Source organism: Convolutriloba macropyga, unplaced genomic scaffold, assembly GCF_964194025.1.
Source record: "Convolutriloba macropyga unplaced genomic scaffold, txConMacr16.3 SCAFFOLD_4056, whole genome shotgun sequence".
Classification (NCBI taxonomy): domain Eukaryota; kingdom Metazoa; phylum Xenacoelomorpha; order Acoela; family Convolutidae; genus Convolutriloba; species Convolutriloba macropyga.
Window position 1 is genome coordinate 1 of NW_027451002.1, and position 23,701 is coordinate 23,701.

At 35.6% G+C, this 23,701-nt stretch overlaps 1 protein-coding gene across 1 annotated transcript; it reads right to left on the bottom strand.

Annotated features, from left to right (window-relative positions):
- Window positions 1–7,818: 7,818 nt before the first annotated feature.
- LOC142356331 (uncharacterized) lies at window positions 7,819–14,397 on the bottom strand (the record flags this gene model as incomplete). Its single annotated transcript, XM_075408262.1, has 4 exons — window positions 14,336–14,397; window positions 13,227–13,460; window positions 9,081–9,152; window positions 7,819–7,942 (listed from the first exon to the last, which is right to left on the bottom strand). Coding segments are annotated over exons 2-4 (373 nt in total), but the record flags the coding sequence as incomplete, so codon positions are not given.
- Between the last annotated feature and the right edge of the window lie 9,304 nt (window positions 14,398–23,701).

A 23,701-nucleotide genomic window follows, 5' to 3' on the forward strand; every position in this document is an offset into this window, starting at 1 on the left:
ATTATATCAAAACTCTGCAAATATGAATTAGTTAATGCTGAAAGTTCCGCCTGGTTTTTATTTTTTTTTGTTCAATTTGTACAATATTTTTAAAAGATTCTCTCAAAGACGTACATTTGAAACTACTGGTATTAGAAAAGTATCATGCGTTTTTTCGAATAATATCATCGATTAATAACATACGTAAATTTTCCATTCTCGACTTTGTTGTTTGTTCCCTATCTTTATCGGAAGCAAACAATCGCAAACCATAAGCCGTAGATTGGAAGACCAATAACGAACAAACAGTTTTCATTTTTATAAAAAGGTCTAGTTTTTTTTGTAGTTGGAGAAAGGTAGGTTTGTTTTTTTTGTTTTTTTTTGGGGGGGGAGGGGAGGGAAAGGGGTATGTTGAGTTAATAAACAACAAGAACTGTGTTGACAAATCGCCTTGAAACAATTAAACAATGTACAATTTATTGGATTTCACAATTTTTCTAGCAGACAAAACAAAGAGATTCAGGCAATACCAATGTGGGCTCCTTTTACAGCCTTTAAGTATAAAGAGCTAGGGCTACTTACTTCAGCGCGCGAAGTAGACTTACCTATATCTCTAAGACTAACTGACTTTATAAAAAACAGGGAGTAAACTTCTATTATTACGGTGGTTAAGAAGTATAGCACCGGAGTCAATGGTATACACATGGTGTATCTAACTAAAAGACTGACTACAGTTAGTTCAGTTCTCTCTATATAAAAGAGAATAGTGTCTTCTCAGTCTCTGATTGGTTGAAGGTGCACATTCAGTATTTCCACTGCTACAAGATTTTCTTATAAAAAATGTTTTCAAAAGAAATTAAACTAAAAAATGGTTTCTTTTAACTTTTCGCGAGTTCTTTTCATTTTCATTAATTCACTTTTTAGGTTTTTACTATTTTGTTTTTCAAATGATTTTGGATTTAGCAAAACATAAAAAATTTCATGGGCATGGGATTTGAATAGCAAAACAGATGATAGTTTTTATGAAGCAATTTTTGTTACCCTTTTCTTAAAAACCCCAATTGACTTTTCAAGTTTATTGATTGTATTACAAAACATTTTGGCTACCAAAGGCAGACTTGTGATACCCCTTATGTACAAAAAACTACAGAAATATAAAAAAAAGAATAGAAGTTGAAAAATTACTTTGTTCTCTTTGGTGGTTCCTCTGGCCCCTCGAACAAAATATTTTCCTTTTTGCGTGAGAAATATGGCCTCGAAAATAGAGCCCCTTTGACTCAACGGCGACTGTCACAGAATTGAACAAATGTTGTCACATAATTGAACAATTATTTTTGAGACGAGTTAAACAGTAAACGATGAGGCTAGAAAAAAGGAAGGTTTATTGTTGTGTTAAACTCTTCATTATTTTGATTAATTCTGATGCTTCATCTGGTTTTAAAATTTAAGCAAATCGCGATAACCGCCGCGATAACCGGCCCGCGGTTTTGGATTACAACCCACAACGTAGATTTAAATTAGCGGCCATTTAAATTAGCAGTGTCATTTAAATTAACAGTTTAAATTAATAGGATTTCTACAGAAGTCCTTCGTATGTTTTCAAATAAAAAAAAACAGGTAATGTGTTCTATAATGCGGTAGAGAATGCCATTTTTTATTTTAAATTGCTGTAAAAGACTAGCCACAACGAGCGAAATAGTTATTAAAGAGTTCAATGTGATGAGCAGCAGAATTGATCATATATGGGAATCAGTAAAAAAGGAGGACAAAAAGTAGTCTTTTGGAAAATAAAATTGTTTTTCTCATTATTCCAACCGTTCTCTGAACTTATGCTTAGTTGACTTTGAAGCATTCACTTTAGATAATTCACATGGCTTTGGCGAAAGCAGAGTAAGCCAAAGAAAAAGCAAGCCGACATGAAAGCAAACCGAAAGTTATGCAATAGTTATTTAGTCTATCAAAAATCAATTATTGTTGATCGTTAAAATCAACACTGCGCATAGTATTATAGTGCATAATGTTTTCAAATGCACTAAAGAAACAAAAATACTTCAATTTTTAGACATCTGGTGGGTACACACCTCAGCGGACCGCTGTCCATGCCTCTCGTCCTCTGTGGGATATAATCCAAAGCCGTGGACCGGTAATCGCGGCGAAGCGTCGACGCGCGCGAAGCGCGACCACAGGCCCACTAGGGGCAAAAAAGATTAAAAAAAGATAAAAAGTTGGCTTCCTGAACTTATTTTCAAAATTCGGTTTGCCTGACCGCCACCAGCGGAGTTGCTTTTTGTTTCAAATCATCGACTATGCATCTGATTGAATATGTGTTAAAAATATATCGAATTGAGATATGATTTATTTCAATTTTCATATTAAAGAACGTTGTAATCATGGTTGCTCCAAAAACTTCTTTATTATGAGTTTTGCCAAACCAACTTCTCCTCTTATAACAAAACATTTTTTCACAAACTTTAGACCCATATTGGAAGTTTTTGTGGTCCGCACAGTCTCGCGCGAGCCGTCTTGTTTTAAAAATAAATCGACGTAATAGTTGATCAACTTTGAAATTATAAAATTGAAATATAACGCGAGTTTCTTACAGAATGTAAAATCTGGCTTTAAATTTTAGCAATTTATGAATTTTTGCTTAAATATGGCGGACACTAGTCTTGCTATTAGACTGAAAGTGTGTGAATTTTGTTTTACCGTTGTGACTGTGTGTCAGCAATAAGTCGCGTAACATGCAGATTTTGGAAACATTTTAATGAAATCATTGGATTAATCGAAGTCAAACAACAGCTCTGCTCTTTGAAGGAATAGTCAATTACTGGGCTCTAAACAATACTGTCTCGAAAATAAACTCACAGGAAATTTTTTGCGTAAATACATGAGTCATGTTTTTGCCATTTCTTTTCTTGGCACTGAAAATTCTAGATTTTGAGAAGAGTTAAAGCACAGTAACTACAACGACCAGTAATTACAGCAAAAATTACATCCAAAATTTCTTGCAGCAACTGGCCCTTCAGCACTACTGCAAACCGCCTTTCATAATTACACCGTCAAGTAATTTTAGCTCAAACATTGACTTGGGTTTCTAAGTTTGAGTTATTCTACCAAAAGTAGCTCCAGAGTGCTATTACTCCGGAGCTACTTTTGATAGAGACAGGCTGAAAAAAATCTAGGCTTGAAATTGCTTACACGGTGAGAACTCAATCAATGTTTTGGCAGTATTCATGCTGCAACAATAACAATATTTTTGGCAGAGTTATCATTAATGCAGAGTTTTCTTTATCAGCACCAAGAAGAAATCAAACTCCAAGTCGAGTTATTGAATAACTTTTAGAGAATTAAAACAGTATCCTGGTAACATTTGCAGTCAAATCTTGTTTTGATTACAACAGTAGCATCATTTACCCCACCTTGCAGCTGATTAGACTAATTTTTTGTCATTAGTTGTATTGAATTGAATTCAGAATTATAAACTTTTTTAGGAGATATGCTAGATAAGCTTTACAATTCGTTCAGGTGACGTATCTTTTGAAAAATCCATCGATTATTTTCTACTTTTCAGAAATTTATAAACAAATAGTTATATAAATTAGCCCAATAAGCATTTATCAAAAAATCAATCAAAAATATTAACTGCCAAATATGTGTTTTTGAAAATTTTTCTACTAAATTTTGAGCTGCATTGAGTTCATTTTTTCTGGGTCTGAAAGAAAAAGTCGAATACATTATAAGTCACTGTCAGCTTCAACCAGAGTAAGTTTCCATGTGCTGCCTATTATATTTGACCGTTTATTTGATAATAAGAGTATGGTATTTGCAAGAAGACACGGTTTCAAGATGAGCATAGTGATCTTTTTGCAGATTCTTCAACAGTATTTTTTGAAGTTCAAACAGCCAAACATCACTAGTCCGTACAAAATCGCAGGCTCAGAAAATAGTTTATCGAAAACAATAGTTTTTGATTATGCATAATAGTTGCGAGTTCCATAAAAATAGCTTCATAAATTTTGTTTAGTTTGTTCACATTTTTATGATAATGAAAGTAATAAATGCGTTTTCGATCTGAAGCTGCGCCAACATTTTTAGAGATTCCTCTAGTCTACAATGAGGTATAAATGTGTTGGAACTCTGCCCGTAATTTTTGACAAAGCAATTCACATTAGATTTCTTTGGATTAACGCAAATTATTTGTTTTCTTTCAGCTTCGACATCACTTGCTTAAAATCAATTTTGATATTTAAATCATCGTGTTCTCCTCTATAAAGTTTATTAGTACATTTAGTACACTTAGTACATTTAGTACACTGGGTAAACAGTGTAATTTTCGTTTTTTTTTATTATTCATCGCCACATTATTTACAATTTTCATGAGAAGGAATTACCCAAGCAGATGTCTTGTTGGACACCAATTTTGACATAATTGATTTCAGAGATTTATGAATGGAACCTTGCACATTGTTGTCGGTTGTTGAAGTAGGACTGAAAAAATCTATTAAAAGGGTCTTTAAAACCAGAATTTGACAAATATTGAGAGATCAATGGTATGAAAAATTTTGCTGATGGCCGGTAGCATGATTGTTGGTCTATTGATTTCAGGAGTAAAATACTTTCTTTTCGGCATTTGCAATACTTTTACAATTTTGAAACACTGCAGAAAATATCTCCTTATGGAATCATTGGAAATGTCTACTGTCAGTTCAACTACTAGAGGTGAGTATAACATAAGAAACTTATTACTGATATGATCAAAACCACCTGATTTAGAAATTTTCGCCTTTTTCAAGGGAAAAATTTTTTGAACTTTTCTACATTGCTTAAAAAAGACTTGTTGAAATCATGTTGGCGCTGTAGTCAATATGGTTTAAGTATTTCTGACCATTTTGGGAATGTTTACAAAATAATTGTCCATGGAGTTAGTGCGCAATTTGAAACCTTGATTTGGCTGTTTTTGTACTTTTAGTATTTATAAGATATTGAAAACTGTGCGGAAATTATTCATCCAAAAATTGCAAAGAGTATGCTTGCTTTGAATTTTGATATTTGCTTCTAAATTAACTTTCCATGAAACATATCTCTCTCTGCCTATTGGTTTATCAGAGAAAACTTATCCGTTCATTAGGCCTAAACGTTTTCTAAACTTTAAGAAATGAAGTTGCTAAAGTTCTTCCTTTATCCACGGACATTTTGTTTAGTGAGAAATATGTTTTCTCTGGTGGTTATCTGAAAACTCTGCGTAACTCCCTTTATAAAACACTGAGTTGGTCCATCAATTGATTCCGTAATCTTCTTTAATTTTTGCAAAAGTTTTACAGTATTTGGTAGTTCACGTGATTCAGATTCCGGTACTGTATAATTATTGTTTTGCTTTATAGAGTGCTACTGAAAAGGAAGCAGTACCGTTCAGAATGTGAGAATTTCTTTGAAGATCTGAAGTCAATCCTAAAAACTTTTTAGTAGTTTTGGTACTGGTTATCGATAATATGATTTTGAAATCTGCTTATAAAAGGGTCATATTCAGTACATACTAACTAATCCATTTTTTGATTCCTAGTCTTCTGGGACATCGTATTGAGATTAAGCTAGCTGAATTCAGACAACTCACGCATTAGGTTTTCAAGTGGCGTTGTTTGTTGGAGAAAAAAAGTTCCATAGTTGTCATAAGGCTATGAACGTAAGCATTTGAGAATATATTTTGTCATATTGGGTCCCCCAGGAATGACGTTTCTCAAACTGACATTTTAGGAGTCGTTTGTAGCGCTTGTTAAGGGTTTTTGTTGAACTCACAATCATTATCCAGGTTAGTAATCGTTGGCAGCTATTTCTTTTTCTGACAATAAAATTGTTGTCTTTATCCAACTAGTCTTATCTTAATATGTCACTTCTTCTCATAAGCTGGGTAGCAACAGTTGGGGGCGAGAAAAAGTGACTTAAAAATATTGAAAAGTAAATTTTAGCAGTAGCTCAGTTTCTCGCTGTTGTATTTTTATTTAATCAGATTGTTTCATTGATCGTCGTTTAAAAATTGAACGCAAGTTGTTTTATTATTAAGCTATACAACTGATGTTGTTCAGAGTTTAATTATTTAGAGATAAGAAAATTGAAAAATTTTAGCCACCCTGGCCAAATTGAACCGTTTTACTAGCATATGGAATTGGTATTTAAAAAACTATACAGTTGCCAGCATACTCTTGACGACTTTTGTTCAAAGAATTCTCGATTGCTATAGCTACAGATTGGTCAATTACCAAAGAGTACACAATTCGATAGCACAAAAAATTGACAGTTCGTCTCCAAAACAGCATAGGGGCAGATTTGATAAGAAGAAAAAATACGCCCAGTTTGGGGTTTAAAAGTGCATTTATATTTTTAAAGGCAAAATTCGAGTTTTCATCGCATTCAGAGCTATCAACTAAAAAAGGTAGAATTATTTACCGCAATTTTTACATTTTTGTACATAATTTTCACTGCTAACGCCTCTATCTGGGGGGGGGGGTTGATACACGTTCATGTCCTATGCACCGTGTGATACCTACCCATGTTGAGGTGCAGACCTAAAATGCTTTATGATCAGACCCAATCGAGCGCACACCCGTGTGTTCCCAGACTGAAATTACTGGGTCTAGACGGAAGTTCGAGCGCACTACAGTCTGGACCATGGTCTGGGGTTGGTCTCATCATAGGCGTATTCGAGTGCACTTGAGTCTGATCATAAACGGTTCGAGCGCAATTGAGTCTGATCAGAAGCACATTCGAGTGCAGTTGAGTCTGATCATAAACGTTTTCAGCGCAATTGGGTATGATTAGAAATGTTTTTGAACGCAATTGGGTCTGCTCGGGGACCATTTCGAGCGCTTTTTTTCATTTTGTTTGTTTTGTTTACTGAGAGGTATTGGCTCTGCCAAGAGGCAATAATAAAGCAGCGTTCGGAACAACGACTCATCGAAAGTCCGATATGTCTGATCAGAAGAAAAAGGAGTCCAGCTAATAGCAATGGCCGGTCCCCTTCAGTGGAACTTTTGATTAACTAAAGACCACGATGTTTCTTATGGAACGCTGTCTAAACTCATCCGTTGAGTCCGAAATATCCACTAAATGGTACACTAAATAAAATTTGTTCTCAACAGTTGGGTTTAGTTTTCTTTAGCAATACTTTTATAATTGGTTTTTCTTTAGATGAGTTGAATACTGCAAACCTCAGTTTCTATGAAATGAATACATTATAGCAAAATTAGAAGATTTGCTTATAAGTAAAATCTTTCTCTGATCAGACTATTTCAAGCACACTTGAGTCTGATCATAAATGGCTGCAAGCGCAACTGGGTCTGACCACAAATGCTTGGAGCGCAACTGGGTTTGATCATAACTTCTTCGAGCGCACTTGAGTCTGATCATAGTCTGTTTAAGGTCTGGGCAATGGTCTCAATTTGAGTCTGGATCATGGTCTTAAGATGGTCTGATCAGAACACCTTCGGTCTGAAAAGTCTGATCAGAGACTCTATGTGTCTGGAAAGTCTGATCGAAGGTAACTTGGGTTGGAAAGTCTGATCAGGGCTAATTATTTTGGTCTGGAAAGTCTGATCAGACAAAAAATTTGGGTCTGGACTTCAACCTGGGTAGCACAGAAGTTTCCCCGGAGCTCAAAGTCTCCGGTCGAGACCAGTGTATAAATCCAAATATTTTTTACTACGTTCTTGTCATTCTATCGATTGCAGGCTATGCTGCGGAACAATTTTCTTTACTCTGCTTTTACACGTACAGATTACTCTGGTCCAGGTGAGAAAAATTTTAATTACATTCAATCGTTATTATGACTATCAAAATAGTTCTCACTTTGTACGTGTACACAAAAGTGTCCATACACTCCCCCAAAGGCGGCAGCATTGCTCTCCTCTATTGTGGCACAGGTTCGCATGAAGAAACAGTGGTCGCTGTCTTCCAGTGGACATTCCACATCCTGAAGCATTCATTGAAACAATCACAAGCCTGTTTCAAATTATTAGGTCCCGAGTCGAGGTGTACTCCAGATACCTCGCAGACCTATGTCCAGACCTCCCAGATCTATGCCCAGGCCTTCCAGACCTATGTTCAGACCTCCCAGATCTATGTCCAGGCCTTCCAGACCTATGTTCAGACCTCCCAGATCTATGTCCAGACCTTCCAGACCTGAGTTCAGACTTCCCAGACTTATTATAAGACAATTTCCAGACAACAAAATTTCTTCCAGACCATTTATAAAAAGGTCCATGTTTACTCCCCACCCTAGACAACCTGTTGCCTCAACAAAAATCTGGACCTCGACTCGGAATCGATGCAATGCCTAATTCTAGAATGCCAAATTTTCCGGATATTTCTAGTCTTGCTGCTTAGAAGCGCACAATCAAGTTTTAATATCACAAACGCTAGAATCTGGTTTTGCAGAGATCTAGCATATCAAAAGTTACGCTTAAGTGTTTCAAGCAAGGTTGCGTGACTTTGCTAATGTCACTTTGAAACTCTGATTTGAATCTCGAAACGCTGGACGGTTCTCAACCAATGGCAGGGTTTCTGGCAGTGACTGATCAGAGTCACGGAACGTATAATTCTTTAATTAAACTAATTTTGCGGATATTCTGTTTCGGCCCCCCTCCGATGTTTTTTATGACCCCCAGTTACAAATTATTTGTAGTTCAAAGCACGTTACTTTGTAAGAAAATAGTACGTGCGCCTGGGGTTCATAAAAGATTTATGCTCACTAGGCTGGGGGGGGGGGGGCACAAAATAGATCCAATTTGAAACAGAGTTTAAACAAAAGTTGACATAATTGTGACCTGAATTTGAATCGAGTTAGAATTACTTTTCAATCCATGGTTAATGTATAACTCTTTGACAGGATCTATAGGATTTAGTTAAATGACTTGTCTTTTGCTTGACATAATAACTTCAATAGAATTATTTTTTTAAGAAACGGATATCAAGTAATATGTAGTAAATTACACTTTTGAGCCGTTTCGTAGAGCTATTGTTTATGTGCCCTCGAATTCAAGTGTTTTTTTTTCACTTCAGCAACTAGAACAAACAGTGTTCAATTAATTAGTCGAAAATGAAAACGTTACCATTGGCTGAGCGAAGTCACAATAGCTGGCATTCATATTGATGCCATATGCTTCTCCGAGTTCAGATGCAACCTAAAAAGGCAGATAATTCAATTATAATTTCAAAGTGTAGTTATTAACTGCATTAGTTTAAGAGGCGGCGCAAATAATCATAGATTTGTTTATCAAAATATGTATCATGTTCAGGTTCTTGTTACAACAAATACGCTCGAAATGAGAAATTGTGGGCGAAAAAATGCGTGAAAAGTAGATTTAAAGCTCAATTTAGAATGCGCAATGCTGTTATGTATTTCAGATTATCGTGAACATACATTTCGCTGATTTCCTAAGTTATAATTGCGTTTAGTCAGCTCAATTTCCTCATTGAATCATTGAACATCAAACATTTTTTATTATTATTCCATTTTATAGAAGCTTTCGGACAATCATATTCAGTTATGAAGAGGTATTGACGCATTATTCTACTAGACTTGTTTCTAATTTTAAGCCATTTGTTATAACACTTTACTTTGCTTCTACTGGCCCCGAAAACGTTAACAGAATCGTAATTCCAAATAATTGCTGTAGGTTGTTTTCAATGAATAAATGCAATAGTTGCATAATCAATACTTAAATTATGAAGTTTTTCAACTGATGGTTATAAAATTTTTGAATCAAAGCATTGATTAGTCGGAATAGCAAAGTAAACTAGCGGCGAACCCATATCACGCTTGATTCCAACAGTTCCGTTAAACGAAAAACCTTAACTGACCGTAAAACCACAAAGCCAAAGTTTGACCAACTTGAAACTATCATAAGGGTTAAGCAGACCACAAAACTGTCAAATTGATTTGCCAGAATTTTAAGTAGTTGTTTTTATTCCAATTCTCTGAGAATCCTCAAATTCATTCCTCAAGTTTTTTGGAATTAAGTATTAAAAGCAAATTCAAGCCGTTATGCATTACTTACAGGTCATATATGTCATCCAAGTATCAATAATTTGTCAAAGTCGTCGGCCCCCATTTTGTGTTTTGTTACAGAAAAATGGAGCTGATCAATAGCGGATTTTTCGACGCAAATCATGGTAAGTTTTACTAGTGAATTCGTGACTACCTAGATCTTGAATACCTAGAAGTCGTACGAACTACAAGATTTGAATAAAAAATGGGATAAAAATTAGGGTCAGAAATATAACGGCGATAGTATGTTTTTTTTCTGAATAGAGATTCGAGAACAAAGCTGAGCAAAATAATTCAAGATAAATAATAATAACAAACTAAAAGATTCAAATCTCTCAAATAATTAGAAAATATGAGAACCATTTGTTTTTTTTCCTTTTGAGCAAAACGTTTGGGCAAAGGCAGTGCAGTCAACATAAAGAACAATACCTTTCCTCAATGAAATGGCTCTCAAAGTTAACGCACCTCAAAGAAATCTGTAATGTTGCGGCAACTGTTGGCACAACATGAGTCTCAAGGAGATACGAAAAGATTGGTTGTTGCTAAAAAATGTGATATTGTTTCCAGAACTGCTGTTTGCTGATTGCTAATTGGATAAAAGAAGTTTCAATCAATATTTTGATCAAGTTACTTTTCTTCAAGTTTTGACAAGGATTCATCAAGTTTTCAAAATATTTTAAACCTTTGAATTTGTTCTGGGAACTTTTTTGTCTATAAATTTTTATAATGGTTTTGAAAAATAGATGTGTTTTGGGACAAGCTCAATGAACATCCGAGAATCTTTATTTTGACTCTATTTCCTTTTTTTGCTGTAACGTACACAAAAATGAAACTTTATGACCTGGTTGATGAATGACCGAGTTTTGAATGGTCTTATTTAGAAAATTATATCAAAACGAAGGGAATTTTTTCTGTAAAATTTTGTAAACAGTAAAATTGCAAAAAAATTAAAATTGTTAATTGATTCCCTTTTTAAATAGGCAAACAAATTACGTTATTCAATTTTTAATATTTCGAAAATTTTGCGAGCAATCTTGGTGTAATGTGTGACATTGTTGATAACAGCATTTTTAGGGTTAATAAAAAGCATTTGCGCTATTTACGGAAGCCGATATTTTTACAGCCAACATCTGCTTTCAGGTACCTATAAAAACAACCCAACCATTTGCTTTCTTAATAATGATAAGTAGTGTTTGACGGTATTTACCTATTTTCTATAAGAAAACAAACTGTAGATATACAAAAACTGAAAAGGGGAGCTTCGGTAATGTGCGTTAGCACATAATGTTCCAACCAAGCTCAATCACGTTTTGATTTAATTTTCCACCAAAAGAGGAAGAGATAGAAAATGTTCAAAAATCACCAATTGTAACTATTGTAAATTGTTTATTGTAAAAACAACTTGCCAGAGCCATAAAAACCTTGAACTTTAATCCGAATACTTCTTCATTGCAAAACTCAACGATGAGATCAAAACTGGCCCTGTTATCGCTGTTCACTGCACTGCAGTTAAAAAATCCAAATTTTCTAATATAATATGTAATAGTGTTTTTAGGCAAATGAAAATCTTAATATATGAAAATTAAGTTATGCACTTTTTATAAACATCGGTTTAAATTAGCGAAAGACCGCAAAAATGTTGTTTCTAGAAAACAATTGCAGCAATTTGTGGTAAAATTACCCCATATATGGTTAAAAAGAGATTGTGTCAGCAGTTTGTTTTTTTGCATCACCGGTCAACTGGACAATTTGGGCGAAATAGGCGTATTTGATGCCATTTTTTATGAAAAAGAGAAAATATGCCGAATTTTTTAAAATTTGGCTGATAATTTTGTCAAAACAGTCGTTTCAAATAACTCACCAACTCTCCTCTATCTTTAAACGTATAAGCAATAAGACTATTGTTAACAGTTTTATCATATTTTAGAAAAATATATCAAGTTTTTAAGCAAACAACGAAAGTTAGGCTAACGTTCAAAAATATTAAAACCTCGGTAACTTATTGGAAAAAGTGAAATTCAAAAGTTTTTTTTAAAATTTGAAATTCTACGCTGGACAAGTTTTCCCATGATACCACTCACAATCCTGTACGACGAATGTATCGATTGGCTAAAATTGAGTGAACAAAAAAAACCAGTTGAGTATATAGTTCCTCCCCCACAAAAATGAGTCGGAACAACAAGCAGAAGATTCGCTGACGAAATTCGGAAGTTTTAAGTAGCGTTACTGTTATTCTTTTTTAAATTCTCAGTAAATAATGGCTATCGAATAGTGGGAATAAATGAGCAGAAAATGTAATCAGTCTTGAAATCATTTCAGAAGAGTGTTTTTCGCACGTTGAAATTTGAATGTGGAATTGAAAGCTTGAATTTCAAGAATCATAGAGGCATTAAAAGTTCTACGTGTTGAATCGTATTCATAAACCGAAATTCAGGTTATAAACAAAAAAAAATTAAAAATATTCTCATAAATGAGAATTTATAGGTATTAACTGGCTTCAGAGAACATCACAACTTTAGTTATCTATTTGGACTTACTCATTTAGTGCCCAACTTTGCAAATGGTATTGTCTGTTAGTGTATTTTGGCGGATCACAGAGTGATGCCGGGAATCACATAGGGGATGCCTGACCGAACAAAAAATTAAAAAATAACAACATAAATAGAAAAAAGATATGAAAAATGGATTTATGATTCTTGGTAGTCATACAGGGTTCATATATGATTTCTAGGTAATCATACAAGGATGGTGTATGATTTTTTAGTAGTCATACAAGGATATACGTTATGATTTGCATGTCATCATCTATGATCCTTGTATGACTTCTAAGAAGTGGCGACCCGGGATCAGTTCGGCGAATGCGTTAAGTTGCTTGAGGAATTTAAAAATTCGAATTCCATCGAATCAAAAAGATGAATTTGTGGGAGGGGTGGTTATGTAATCTCATTGACAGAATAGCATGTTTTCTCTTCACTCTGTTCATTTCTGTAGCTCTGACCAAAAAATGACCATCAAATTTTGGCTATGAGTGAAATACAAAATTCGATTTGAAGTTGACCATGAAGTCGATCTTCAGTATTTGTTTGCACAAGTAAGCGCATTTTTGGGTGATTTTTTACATGATCAGAATATTGGCATTTTGAAATTACAGACTGAGAATGACATGGTTCAGTGCTGATTTACTATGATCAGTGAAGAAAGTACTGACCATCATTTTAGTGTAGCAGTCATCAGTGCCCATGAGGCCAGAGTAGTCAACCAACCCACACGTGGGGCACGTCTTGAAGGAGGTACCCATCACTCCTTCCGGTAGGGTGAAGTAGAGAAAAGCAGCAAGTGTCAGTATCTTGTCAACATTGGTGCCAACAGTCGTAAGTAGTGACATCTTGTGATATCTTGATGCGAGGCCAATATGGCCCTCTGTTCAGGTTGTTTATCTTCACTAAAAAGAAAACAAGCGGTGATTACATACTCTCAAATTACCAAGAATTTTTTCAAAGCTTATTAACCAGAGTTAAATTTAAAGATATCTCTAGTCCAATTCCGAATTTTATCTCGCGAGGTCTTGCAGAACGCTTGCCTATGACGGTTATCTTGCAAGATTGTTTTCAAGATATTTTTCACAGTACTTGTTGAATGAGTAAATTTAATATATATTGGTAAGCTAAATCAACTTTGCAATAATATAGGGGATTGGGGATCGGAGGTTTTCCAAAAATACAATTCCCTCTTTTTGTCCTAATTGTCATTTTCTTTATTAGAAATTCGTTGCTATGGTTTCTTTTTTTAACTCTTAAGAGTTTAAAAAGAAACCCTAGCAACGAGATTTTTTTATCAACTAGAGAAAATTTTAAGACAATTCTTGCATAATCTTATTAAATCTTGTTTTCAAATCCCTAAAATTTGACAAATCTTGCTAAGATCTTGAAGATTCTTTCTTGTTTATCTTATCAAGATCTTATTTCTTGAATTTCTTGCAAAGATCTTGCATGTCCGTACATATCTTGACGTTTTCTTACTAAGAATCTTACCAAGATCTTATCAAGATTTGTCAAGTTTTAATAAGCTTCTTATCAAGATGTTTTAAGTTTCATTTCACTGGGTTTAAAATAGATCCCAGTTACTCAATCTGGTACCTCTTGGCTCGACCTTCATTCATGCATCACGCAATATGATCACATGTATCACAAAAACTATAGGACCTTGAAATTATATTTTTTGCAACCTATTTATAGTTTTTTCTCAGAATCTTAAACTAACATATTTGATAGAATGTGTTTTGTATAAACAAAACCAAACCGCGACAAAGCAACTTACCGAAGCAGCTGAATTTGCCAAATTAATTTGGAATGTAAGCTTTGTTGTTCACTCGAGTTATAGTATTAATAATTAATGTTTATGAACACGTTTGTTGTTTCTTCATTAATTTTCCGCAATCAAAACAGGTGAAAATGTTAGTACGAACACAATAAAACAAATTATAGAATGCTGAAAATTGTTTTGGGTAAATTTAAGTATCAATCTGTTTTCATCAGTTGATAAATTATTCATTATACATGCGTTGCTAAGCAAGAGTATAAAAAAGCTTCAAAGGAACTTCATGTAACCAAAGGGTAACTTTTCGCCAATAGAGAAACAAAATTAGAGCTTCTAATATTTTTATACAAGTTTTTTTTCGAGCAACACTTCAATATTACGACAGAATGATCAAATAATCTGAAAGAGGACTGAAGAACAGAACACATTTCAAAATAAACCCAGGTTGAACTTCTAAAACTTGTTCGCGAATGGACATCACGGCCACTTTTTTCAAATGAGAATACGACGGGAGACCAAAATCTCCTCAACTCGCATTGACTCACCGATTGATAACTGCTCAATTGTCCGCATAAAAAGATCGAAGCAAACCAAAAATGATCTGGACTTTGGCTGCCCGGGTCACCACTTCTTAGTAGTCATATATATATATCATACAAATCATAACGTATTTCCTAGTACGATCCTTGTATGACTACTAAGAAATCATATATGACTACTAGGAAATCATATATCAACCTTGTATGACTACAAAGGAATCATATATGATCCTAGTAAGAATACCAAGAATCATACTTCCAAATTTCATCAAAATTTAACCATTTATGTCTTTTAAAAATATTATTAGTCAAAGACTCACTTTGTGATCCGCCAAAAGACCCAAACGTACAATATTATTTGCAAAGTTGGGTAACCAATTAAAAAGTAAGTCCAAACAGATGAATAAAGTTCTGATATTCTCTGAAGCCAGCTTAAATTAATAAATACTCACTTAATAAAATTTTTGAAAAACTTTTGCAGATAACCTCAAATTTGATTTCTGATTATATTTAAGTTGGCAAGTTATTCTTTTAGCCCACACAAAGAATCAAATGTGGAATGCAAATGCGATATAATAATTTATTATGTCCTCTGACTACATTATACGGGAATTTGTGGAACCAATCAATGTTTTGTGTGTTATATATGACCTTGTATGATTTCCAAGAAACTTTTTCAACATCAAAAGAAAATGAAAAATATACAGTTTTAGGATTTGAGTTTTTTTGTATGATCCTTGTATGATTTCTGGGAAATCATATACGATCAAATGTGGAATGCTACTAAGAAAGACATAAAAGACATATAAGAAATCATAGAAATCTAATATGACCTTGTTTGAATACTAGGAGATTGTATGACCTTGTATGACAACTAGGAATTGCGTATGATGAGCAACCCGGGTGGTTCACGTTTACAAAAGTACACTTAAAGTCAGCAGAATTGAACGCGATGGTATCCATGAAAAGACGGTACCTAAAAACTCAAAAAAAGCTGATCATCCTTTGGTCTTAAAAATGAACCACTTTATCTTGTTTTGAAAAATTGTATGATATGCCGTCCACTATGATAACTATGATTATTATAGAATAATGTGGCTCATAATAAAATTAAAAAGAAGGATGTTAAAAACTATTATAAGGTTTATCATAATTATTACTATTCTTATTATTATTTTCATTGTTATTATTATTATTATTATTATTATTATTATTTTTATTATTAATATTATTATGGGATTCCGTCCACAAGTGGCCCCTTGAATTCTATTGCCTTGCATTTGTTCTCCCAGTCGACGCCTCTGTCCCTGTAGAAGGGGATTCCTACGGGAGTTTGTTGCAGGTTTGCTGACTGCGCCATGTGGTGATGCGCTTTTATCAGTTCGCCTATCTTCTTTGAAGTTAGCTTATTCTCTTTGAAGGTCAAAAAGATGAAGGCTGTAACAATCTCTTTTGCCGCTGCTTTACGTTCACGTTAGACACTATGTGCGCCTTCTCTCTCTGTTCCGTTCGGAACTATCAATTAAAGTGGCTGGTGCGACCGGCCGTTATACAGATCAGTATGAGCACGTATTTACAAAGGTTAATATATAAATATAATAGACATAATAAGTTAGTGGCAGTGTTTACAATAGTACCTTTAGAGTCTTTGTTACTGTAGAGGATAGTAGTCCTCACCACATTCCCCCCGGGGAAGGAAATTCGGAAGTTACTTCCGTAATTTTAATCTTGATCTTGGTTGTCAATTTCGTGTTCCATGTTAGTGGCTTAGTCCGGTTGGGTGCTTGGTTCCTGCTCTTGGGGTAAGATTGAGGGTGCAGCCGTATGGAAACTCATTATCGACTCCTGTGAGTCGGAAGACAATATGATGCACGACTAGCCCAAGTCAGTTGAGGGGGGCTGGATTAAGATTTCCGGACGGGTGGGATTGTCGGACGATTCAATTAAGTCGATGATTTCGGGCTCGACATTTGGTGGTGCCATAGGCAGGTTGGATAGCATGTTTTCCACGTGGGGCCTGCGTACAGTGTGATCGGCTGATCTCTTTCTTGGGTTCGGGCTCGTAGGGCTCTTGGTTATGGTGTCTAAGATTGGGTTGATTTGAGTGGTGGGTGATCTCATGAAGTCCGTGGGTGACGACGACATTATGATAATATGGTCCTTATTGTAGGGTGTGTTGGCTTTCACTTTGAATTTTTTCACTTTGGGGTTTTTAATTTTGCTTAGATCAATATTGGTTGCGAAGACTTGTGGCCAGTTTTGCTTTGGTCAGTTTCTTTTGTGCTGTGTATTGGTTGGGCTGTTTCATCTGCTTTTTGGGGGTGGTCTTTGTCGTGGCTTTCTTGGGTTTACGTATTGGCAACTTTTTTGCTAGCTGTTTGATGGACGAGATCGAGTGTGTAGATGGGGCCCGAGAGCATCGGGGAACATCCACAGGGGTGGATAGTGCCTTGGGTGCCCGAGAAGATCCGGGAATGTCGGATATAGGAGCTGGCGCTGCGGGTGCCAATTGTTTGTTCCTATTGTCCTGCGCTATTTCTTCGGCCTTCCGTTTGCGTTTTTCCTCTAAACAGAATTTTTCAATGTTCTTTTTATTTAGGTCATACCCTCCTACTGTCTTACATGCGACAAAATTAATTAGTCGTATTTTGGGTTCTTCTGTTTTTTTTTGTACTAGGTTTGTGTTTTGTGTGTTTTCTGTTGTTTTAGCTGTTTCTTTTGATATTGATATATCGCTATGTCTCTTTACTGTGTTCTTTCTGTTGTGAGTATCTACGGTTATAGTATGGGGGGTGTAGTTAGTTATTGTTCCGTCGGGAAATATTGACCGGAGTTGTTTTAGGGTTCCCCGTGGATCAGGGACTCGCATTCTAATCGTTTTACGGGCTAGGTTTTTTCTAGTTTGATCAATGATCGCTGTTTTATCTCCTAGCTGGAAAGTTATTTTATAAGGTATGATCTTACCCCTGTTTGCAAGGCTTCCCAATGGGGTGTTATCTGACCCAGATAACGATTCGGAGTCGGCTCTTTCTGGAGATTGCTGACGCTCTTGGTAGCAGATGTTGAGGTTCGCCTCGCTGTTGGTCTCGTGATCCCAGATGTCGCTTGGCATCATTGCGGTGTGTTGTAGCAGCTTTTTGTCTAGGTAGAAAGATTTAATTTTATTGTATGATAGGTTGTTTTTGTTTGGTTTTGTTACTATGTTAGATAGTTCGGTGTTTGGAGGTCGGCCGAAGTGCGCTTCGAACGGTGTTATTTTTGTTGCCCAATTGGGTATAAGTCTGATCGATTCTATTATAGCCGATATTTTATCTGCCATAGTTTTGTTATTCCATAATGGGTCTGATATCATCGAGGCTAGTCTGCGTTTCAGAGTTTGTAATAATCCTTCGACCATGCCTGTGGCTCTATGGTCCTGTGTCGGGGAGAATATTAATTTAATGTTTTTTTTCTTACAATAAATGTCGAATGATTTTGCCTTGAACGCTTGCGCTTGGTCGCAGCGTATGCTGCGTGGAATGCCGTGAAACTCGCAATAGTTTTGTAAGAAATTTATGACGGTGGTTGCGTTGCAGTTAGGGTGTACTATAGCCGATGGGTAGCGGGAGAATCGATCTATTGCTACTAGTATGTGTGAATCCTTATTAGATGCGTTTGGTATGGGTCCTGCGTAGTCTAATTGTATTTCTTGATTAGTTTCGAGCAGTTTGGGGAGTTTGTCTAAATTGGATTTTGGAATTAGAGATTTTAGGTTTTTACCTTGGTCTGTGCACTGTTTGCAGTTCTCCGCACGGAGTTTTTTCGTTCGGTGGATGTGGGGGAACCAGATTAGGTTGGCAAGTCTTAGCATGCCTACTTGTCCCGGGTGGGTTCTATCGACTGTGTTGACTATTGTGTTTTGAAGTTGATAGGGGATTACTAGTTTTCCGTCATACAAAAAGCATCTCGATGGGGAAATTGCTAAGTTGCCTCTGATGTTATAGTAGTATTTGCTGACTTGCCTGAGTTCGTCCAAGTCTTGTTTCTCCACAATTCTGATTATATTCTGTAAATTTTTGTCTTTCGCGGTTGCTTCTGCTAGAAAGGCTCCTCCCAATACTTGTTGTAGTTTGTGGCGGTATTCCGGGTTTGGTTGCTCGTTGTATTGAAATAGTGGGCCGTGTTTGTCTTCTATGATTGGCTCTCTTCTTTTGCCGATGTTGGAATCTCCCTCTGTTTCTGTTTGTGTGCTTTTGGAGTTCTTGTCAATAGGTTCCATTTTCCATTTTGTCATTTTTGTTTGGGGCTCTGAATCGTCTTTTGATGGTTATGTCTGATGTGTTTCTGTTTGGATTTTGTCTAGTATTTGCGTTTATGAATGGTCCGGTCGGGTCTTGTCTTGTAGCAGTTTGAAGTTGGGGTTAGAGTGTAAGTCGGATGAAGTAATGTTTGAAAGTGAATTGTGACTTAATGTTGGAAATTTAACAATAGAAAGATTAGAATTTGAAATTGTGGGCGTAAGAGGCAAGTGAACACGATTAGAATTAAAGCAAAATGCGTTTTGTTTAATGTGTGTGTTTTGAGCGTGGTTAATTACGTCATCCAATTGGAGTGATTTTTGCGTTGCGTTTCTATTGACTGAAAGTGCGTGGCGTCGGAATTCGTCGTCCAATGTGAAATTAAAGTCATTTAAGCGGTTAACTACAAAAAGTTCATCATCTTTGCTTGTTTCAGATGCAGGGGAGTGTAGATGGCGGCTTAAATAATCGGTGAAACCGATTTGGGTGCCTGCTAAATGTTGAATTTTGAATGTGAAAGGTAGTAATCGGTCTACCCATCTGGTCAGGCGACTGTAGTTTGATTTATTGCCTCGGTTTGATTTTAGGGCGGATAGTATTGCTTGGTGGTCAGTAGCGATTGTGAATTCTGTGCCTTAGAGGTAGTATCTGAAATGTTCTGTAGCCCATACGACCGCTAAGAGCTCGAGTTCGTTAGTACTGTTTTTTGTTCCGCTGGGTTTAAAAATCGGCTGGCGTACGCGATGGGGAACCATCCGTCGGGGTCCCATTGTTCTAGTGTTGCGCCTAGTCCTTTGTGGCTTGCGTCGCATTTTACCCGGTTGGGTTTTTCTTTGTCAAAATATTTTTGTTCAGTGATTTTGGTTATTTGGTTTTTTGTACTGTTTAGCGCATCTGTGTGTTTGTCTGACCATTGTATTTTGTTATTGATAATGTTTTCTTTTTTTAGTAGTGGTCTGATTGGGTTGAGGAGGCTTGCCAAGTTAGGTATGAATTTAATTAGTTGATGGATTGATTCATTAGGGATCTTAATTGCTTTAGTGTTTTCAGGGGTTCTAGGTTTTTTATTGAGTATGTTTTCTTGTTGTTCGGGGAGATGCCCGATTGGGTGATATTGTAGCCAAGCCAGGTTATGTTTAGTTTTGCGAATTCGCATTTGTCTAGTTTAATCGCTAGATTTTCTTCGTCTAATCGTTTGAGTATTAGTTTGATATCTGAATTGTGGTCTGATAGAGTACCTTTTGTCATTATTAGGATGTCGTCGAGGAAGTTGAACTTGTTTGGTATGTTTTCTAGAGTTTTGTCGATCGTTTTTTGGAATGTAGCGTAGCGGGCATGTCTGATAGGCCATAGAAACCATTTATGAATCTATATGTGCCTGTAGATTTCCCCCGAAGATATTAAACTTACAGTGTTTTTAATAGAGGGGTGGAGTGATATTTGGCTGTAAGCGTATTTTAGGTCTATTTTGCTAAAAAAGAATTCCCCGGGGATCCGTTTATTGTCTGATATATATTTTGCTACCGCGTCCATTAGGTTATCTATAGACTGCATTTGATATTGGTTTTTGTTGATTGCGTCGTTTAGGAGTTGTGAGTCGAGCGCGAGGTTTATTGATTTGTCATGTTTTACTGTTATTACAATTGGGCTGATGAATACGTCGTCTGAGCACTTGTCGAGCTTTATTATTTGATTCGTGTCAAGCAGATGTTTTATGTTTTTGTCCACCTTGTCGGTCAGATGTAGTGGAACACGTCTTCCTTTGTGTTGTGTGGGGAGGATGTTATATTTGATGTCTTATTTAGCTATGTGATTTTTTGATTTTCATATTCGTGTGCATAGGTGGGGGAATTGTTCCATTATTTTTGTTTTGAACAAAAGATCGGTATTTATTTAATTTTTTTGTTTACTTGGTTTTTAAGATAATGAGAATCCAAGGCTAGTATGTCTCTCCCGACGTAGTTGAACAATTTAGAATTTTGTTTTTCTTCGAAGTCCAGTCGCCTGATGTGAGGTCCAGTTGGAGTATCCCAGTGCTTGGAATGGATACATTGTTGAAGCGCCGGTATATTTCTGGGTCTTGGTTGTATGGGAGTCTGGTTTGTTGCTGTTCTGGAGTATGGCTTTTGCTGTTTCTTCGTTGACGAAGCTTTTTGGGCTTCCTGTGTCAGCAATCCATTCTATGTCTATGTTGTTTGACTTTGTTTTTATCCAGATCTCGTTGTTGAGGGATGCGTCGAGTCCCGAGAGTTTTTTCCTCTGGAATGTTCTTGGTTTCACGTGGTTTACTTGGTTCCAACTGTCCAGGATTTCTTGAATATAGCATGGGCTCTCAGGGTCCAAGGTCTCTTGAGCTTGTTCTATAGTAGTGTTGTGTTCTCTTGTGATTGATGATGTCGAGTCTTGTTCCCTAAGTTTTCTTGCGTCGTGCTGGGGGGTTGTTGAAACCAAGTTGCTGTTGGTTGTTGCTCCAGGTGGGTCTGGTGGAGCGGCATACTTTGGCAAAGTGACCTGTTCGTTTGCAATTATTGCATTGCGCCTTTTTGGCGGGGCAGATTTGAAGATGTTCCAGTGAGAACTGGGCTCCGCATCGTCTACATGGTTTAGGTTGTACTTGATTTCTTTGTTGTTGTGGGCGTCTTTGCTGTTGCTGTATTGCAGTACGTGGATATTGTGCCTGTGGGCGTCGTTGTTGTTGGGGTTGTTGTTTGGAGCCAATGTGTGCAATCTGATTGTCCATGTTGTTTGTTGCTCTTAGTCTGTCTGCTATTTCCCGTTGGTTTTCTTGGCCTCTTTCCTTATTCAGAGCATATTGTAGAACTGGTGCAGGTGTCCTGGTTTCAGTGAGGAGTTCGCTTTGGATCTCCGTGTTATTCATAAAAGCTATGAATAGATCCTTGATTAGGTCGTCTTCTGCCGTGCCCAGTAGGCACTGTGCTCCTAGGGCTTTCAGACTGCAATGGAAGATCACGAGTTTTTCCTTTTCCTTTTGCTTGCATGCGAATAGGAGGAATCTATCGTATGTTGTGTTCCTAGGGCGAGTGAACGCAAGTGACAGTTCGTGGAAGAGTTCGAATGCAGATATTGTGTTGATGTTGGAGTGGGGGAAACGTTGATGGTATATGCGTTGTCCATCCGTTCCAATGCACAAGTAGATTAGGCTTTTGACTTTTGTGTCGGCTTCATCCCATGGGATTCCGTCCACAAAAGCTCCCTTGAATTCTATTGCCTTGCATTTGTTCTCCCAGTCTACTTTTCTCTTTACATTGCGTTAGTCTCTGTCTCTTTTTTGTACTTGAGTTTCTTTCTGACCAGGGGGTTCGTATGTTGGTTCGGCCGGGTAGAAAAGGTCCTTCGGTTCAGGTTTTTATCGAAGTAGTGTGTCCACGTTTATTGACTCCTTAGCGATTATTGCTATCTTGAGGGTAGCTGCCCATGTGGGCCATTTTGTCGGTGGGTCGACGCCTCTGTCCCAGTAGAAGGGGATTCCTACGGGAGTTCGTTGCAGGTTTGCTGACTGCGCCATTTGGTGATGCGCTTTTATCAGTTCGCCTATCTTCTTTGAAGTTAGTTTATTCTCTTTGAAGGTCAAAAAGATGAAGGCTGTAACAATCTCTTTTGCCGCTGCTTTACGTTCACGTTAGACACTATGTGCGCCTTCTCTCTCTGTTCCGTTCGGAACTATCAACTAAAGTGGCTGGTGCGACCAGCCGTTATACAGATCAGTATGAGTACGTATTTACAAAGGTTTATAAATAAATATAATAGACATAATTACCTAGTGGCAGTGTTTACAATAGTACCTTTAGAGTCTTTGTTACTGTAGAGGATAGGAGTCCTCACCACATTTATTATCATTATTAATTTATTATTATTGTTATTTTTATTATTATTATTATTATTATTATTATTATTATCAATATTATTATTTTTATTATTTTTATTATTATTATTATTGTTATTATTATTAGTATTATTATTATTTTTATTAGTACTGTCATTATTATCATTATTAATTTTTTTGTTGTTATCATCATTATTATTTTTATCATTATTACTTTATTAAATTTTATTATTATTAATATTATAATTAATAGTATTTTAAACATTATTGTTATTATTATTTTAGTATTATTATTGTTACTGTAATTATTTTCTTGATTATTAATACTATTATTATTATTGCTATTATTATTTTTATTGTTATTACTACTATTATTGTTATTATTATTATTATTATTATTATTATTATTTTTATTATTATTATTTGTATTTTCATCATTATTATTGTTATTTTTATTATTACTAATCTGAATATTGTTATTAATTACTATTACTATTTTTATTATTAGTATTATTATTATTATTATTATTATTTTTTATTATTATTATCAATATGATTATTATTATTATTATTATTATTATAATTTTTATAACTATTATTATTAATATTATTATTATTATTATTATTATTATTATTAATTTTAATATTATTATTAATAATAATATTAATATTAATATTAATATTAATTTTAATTTTAATTTTAATA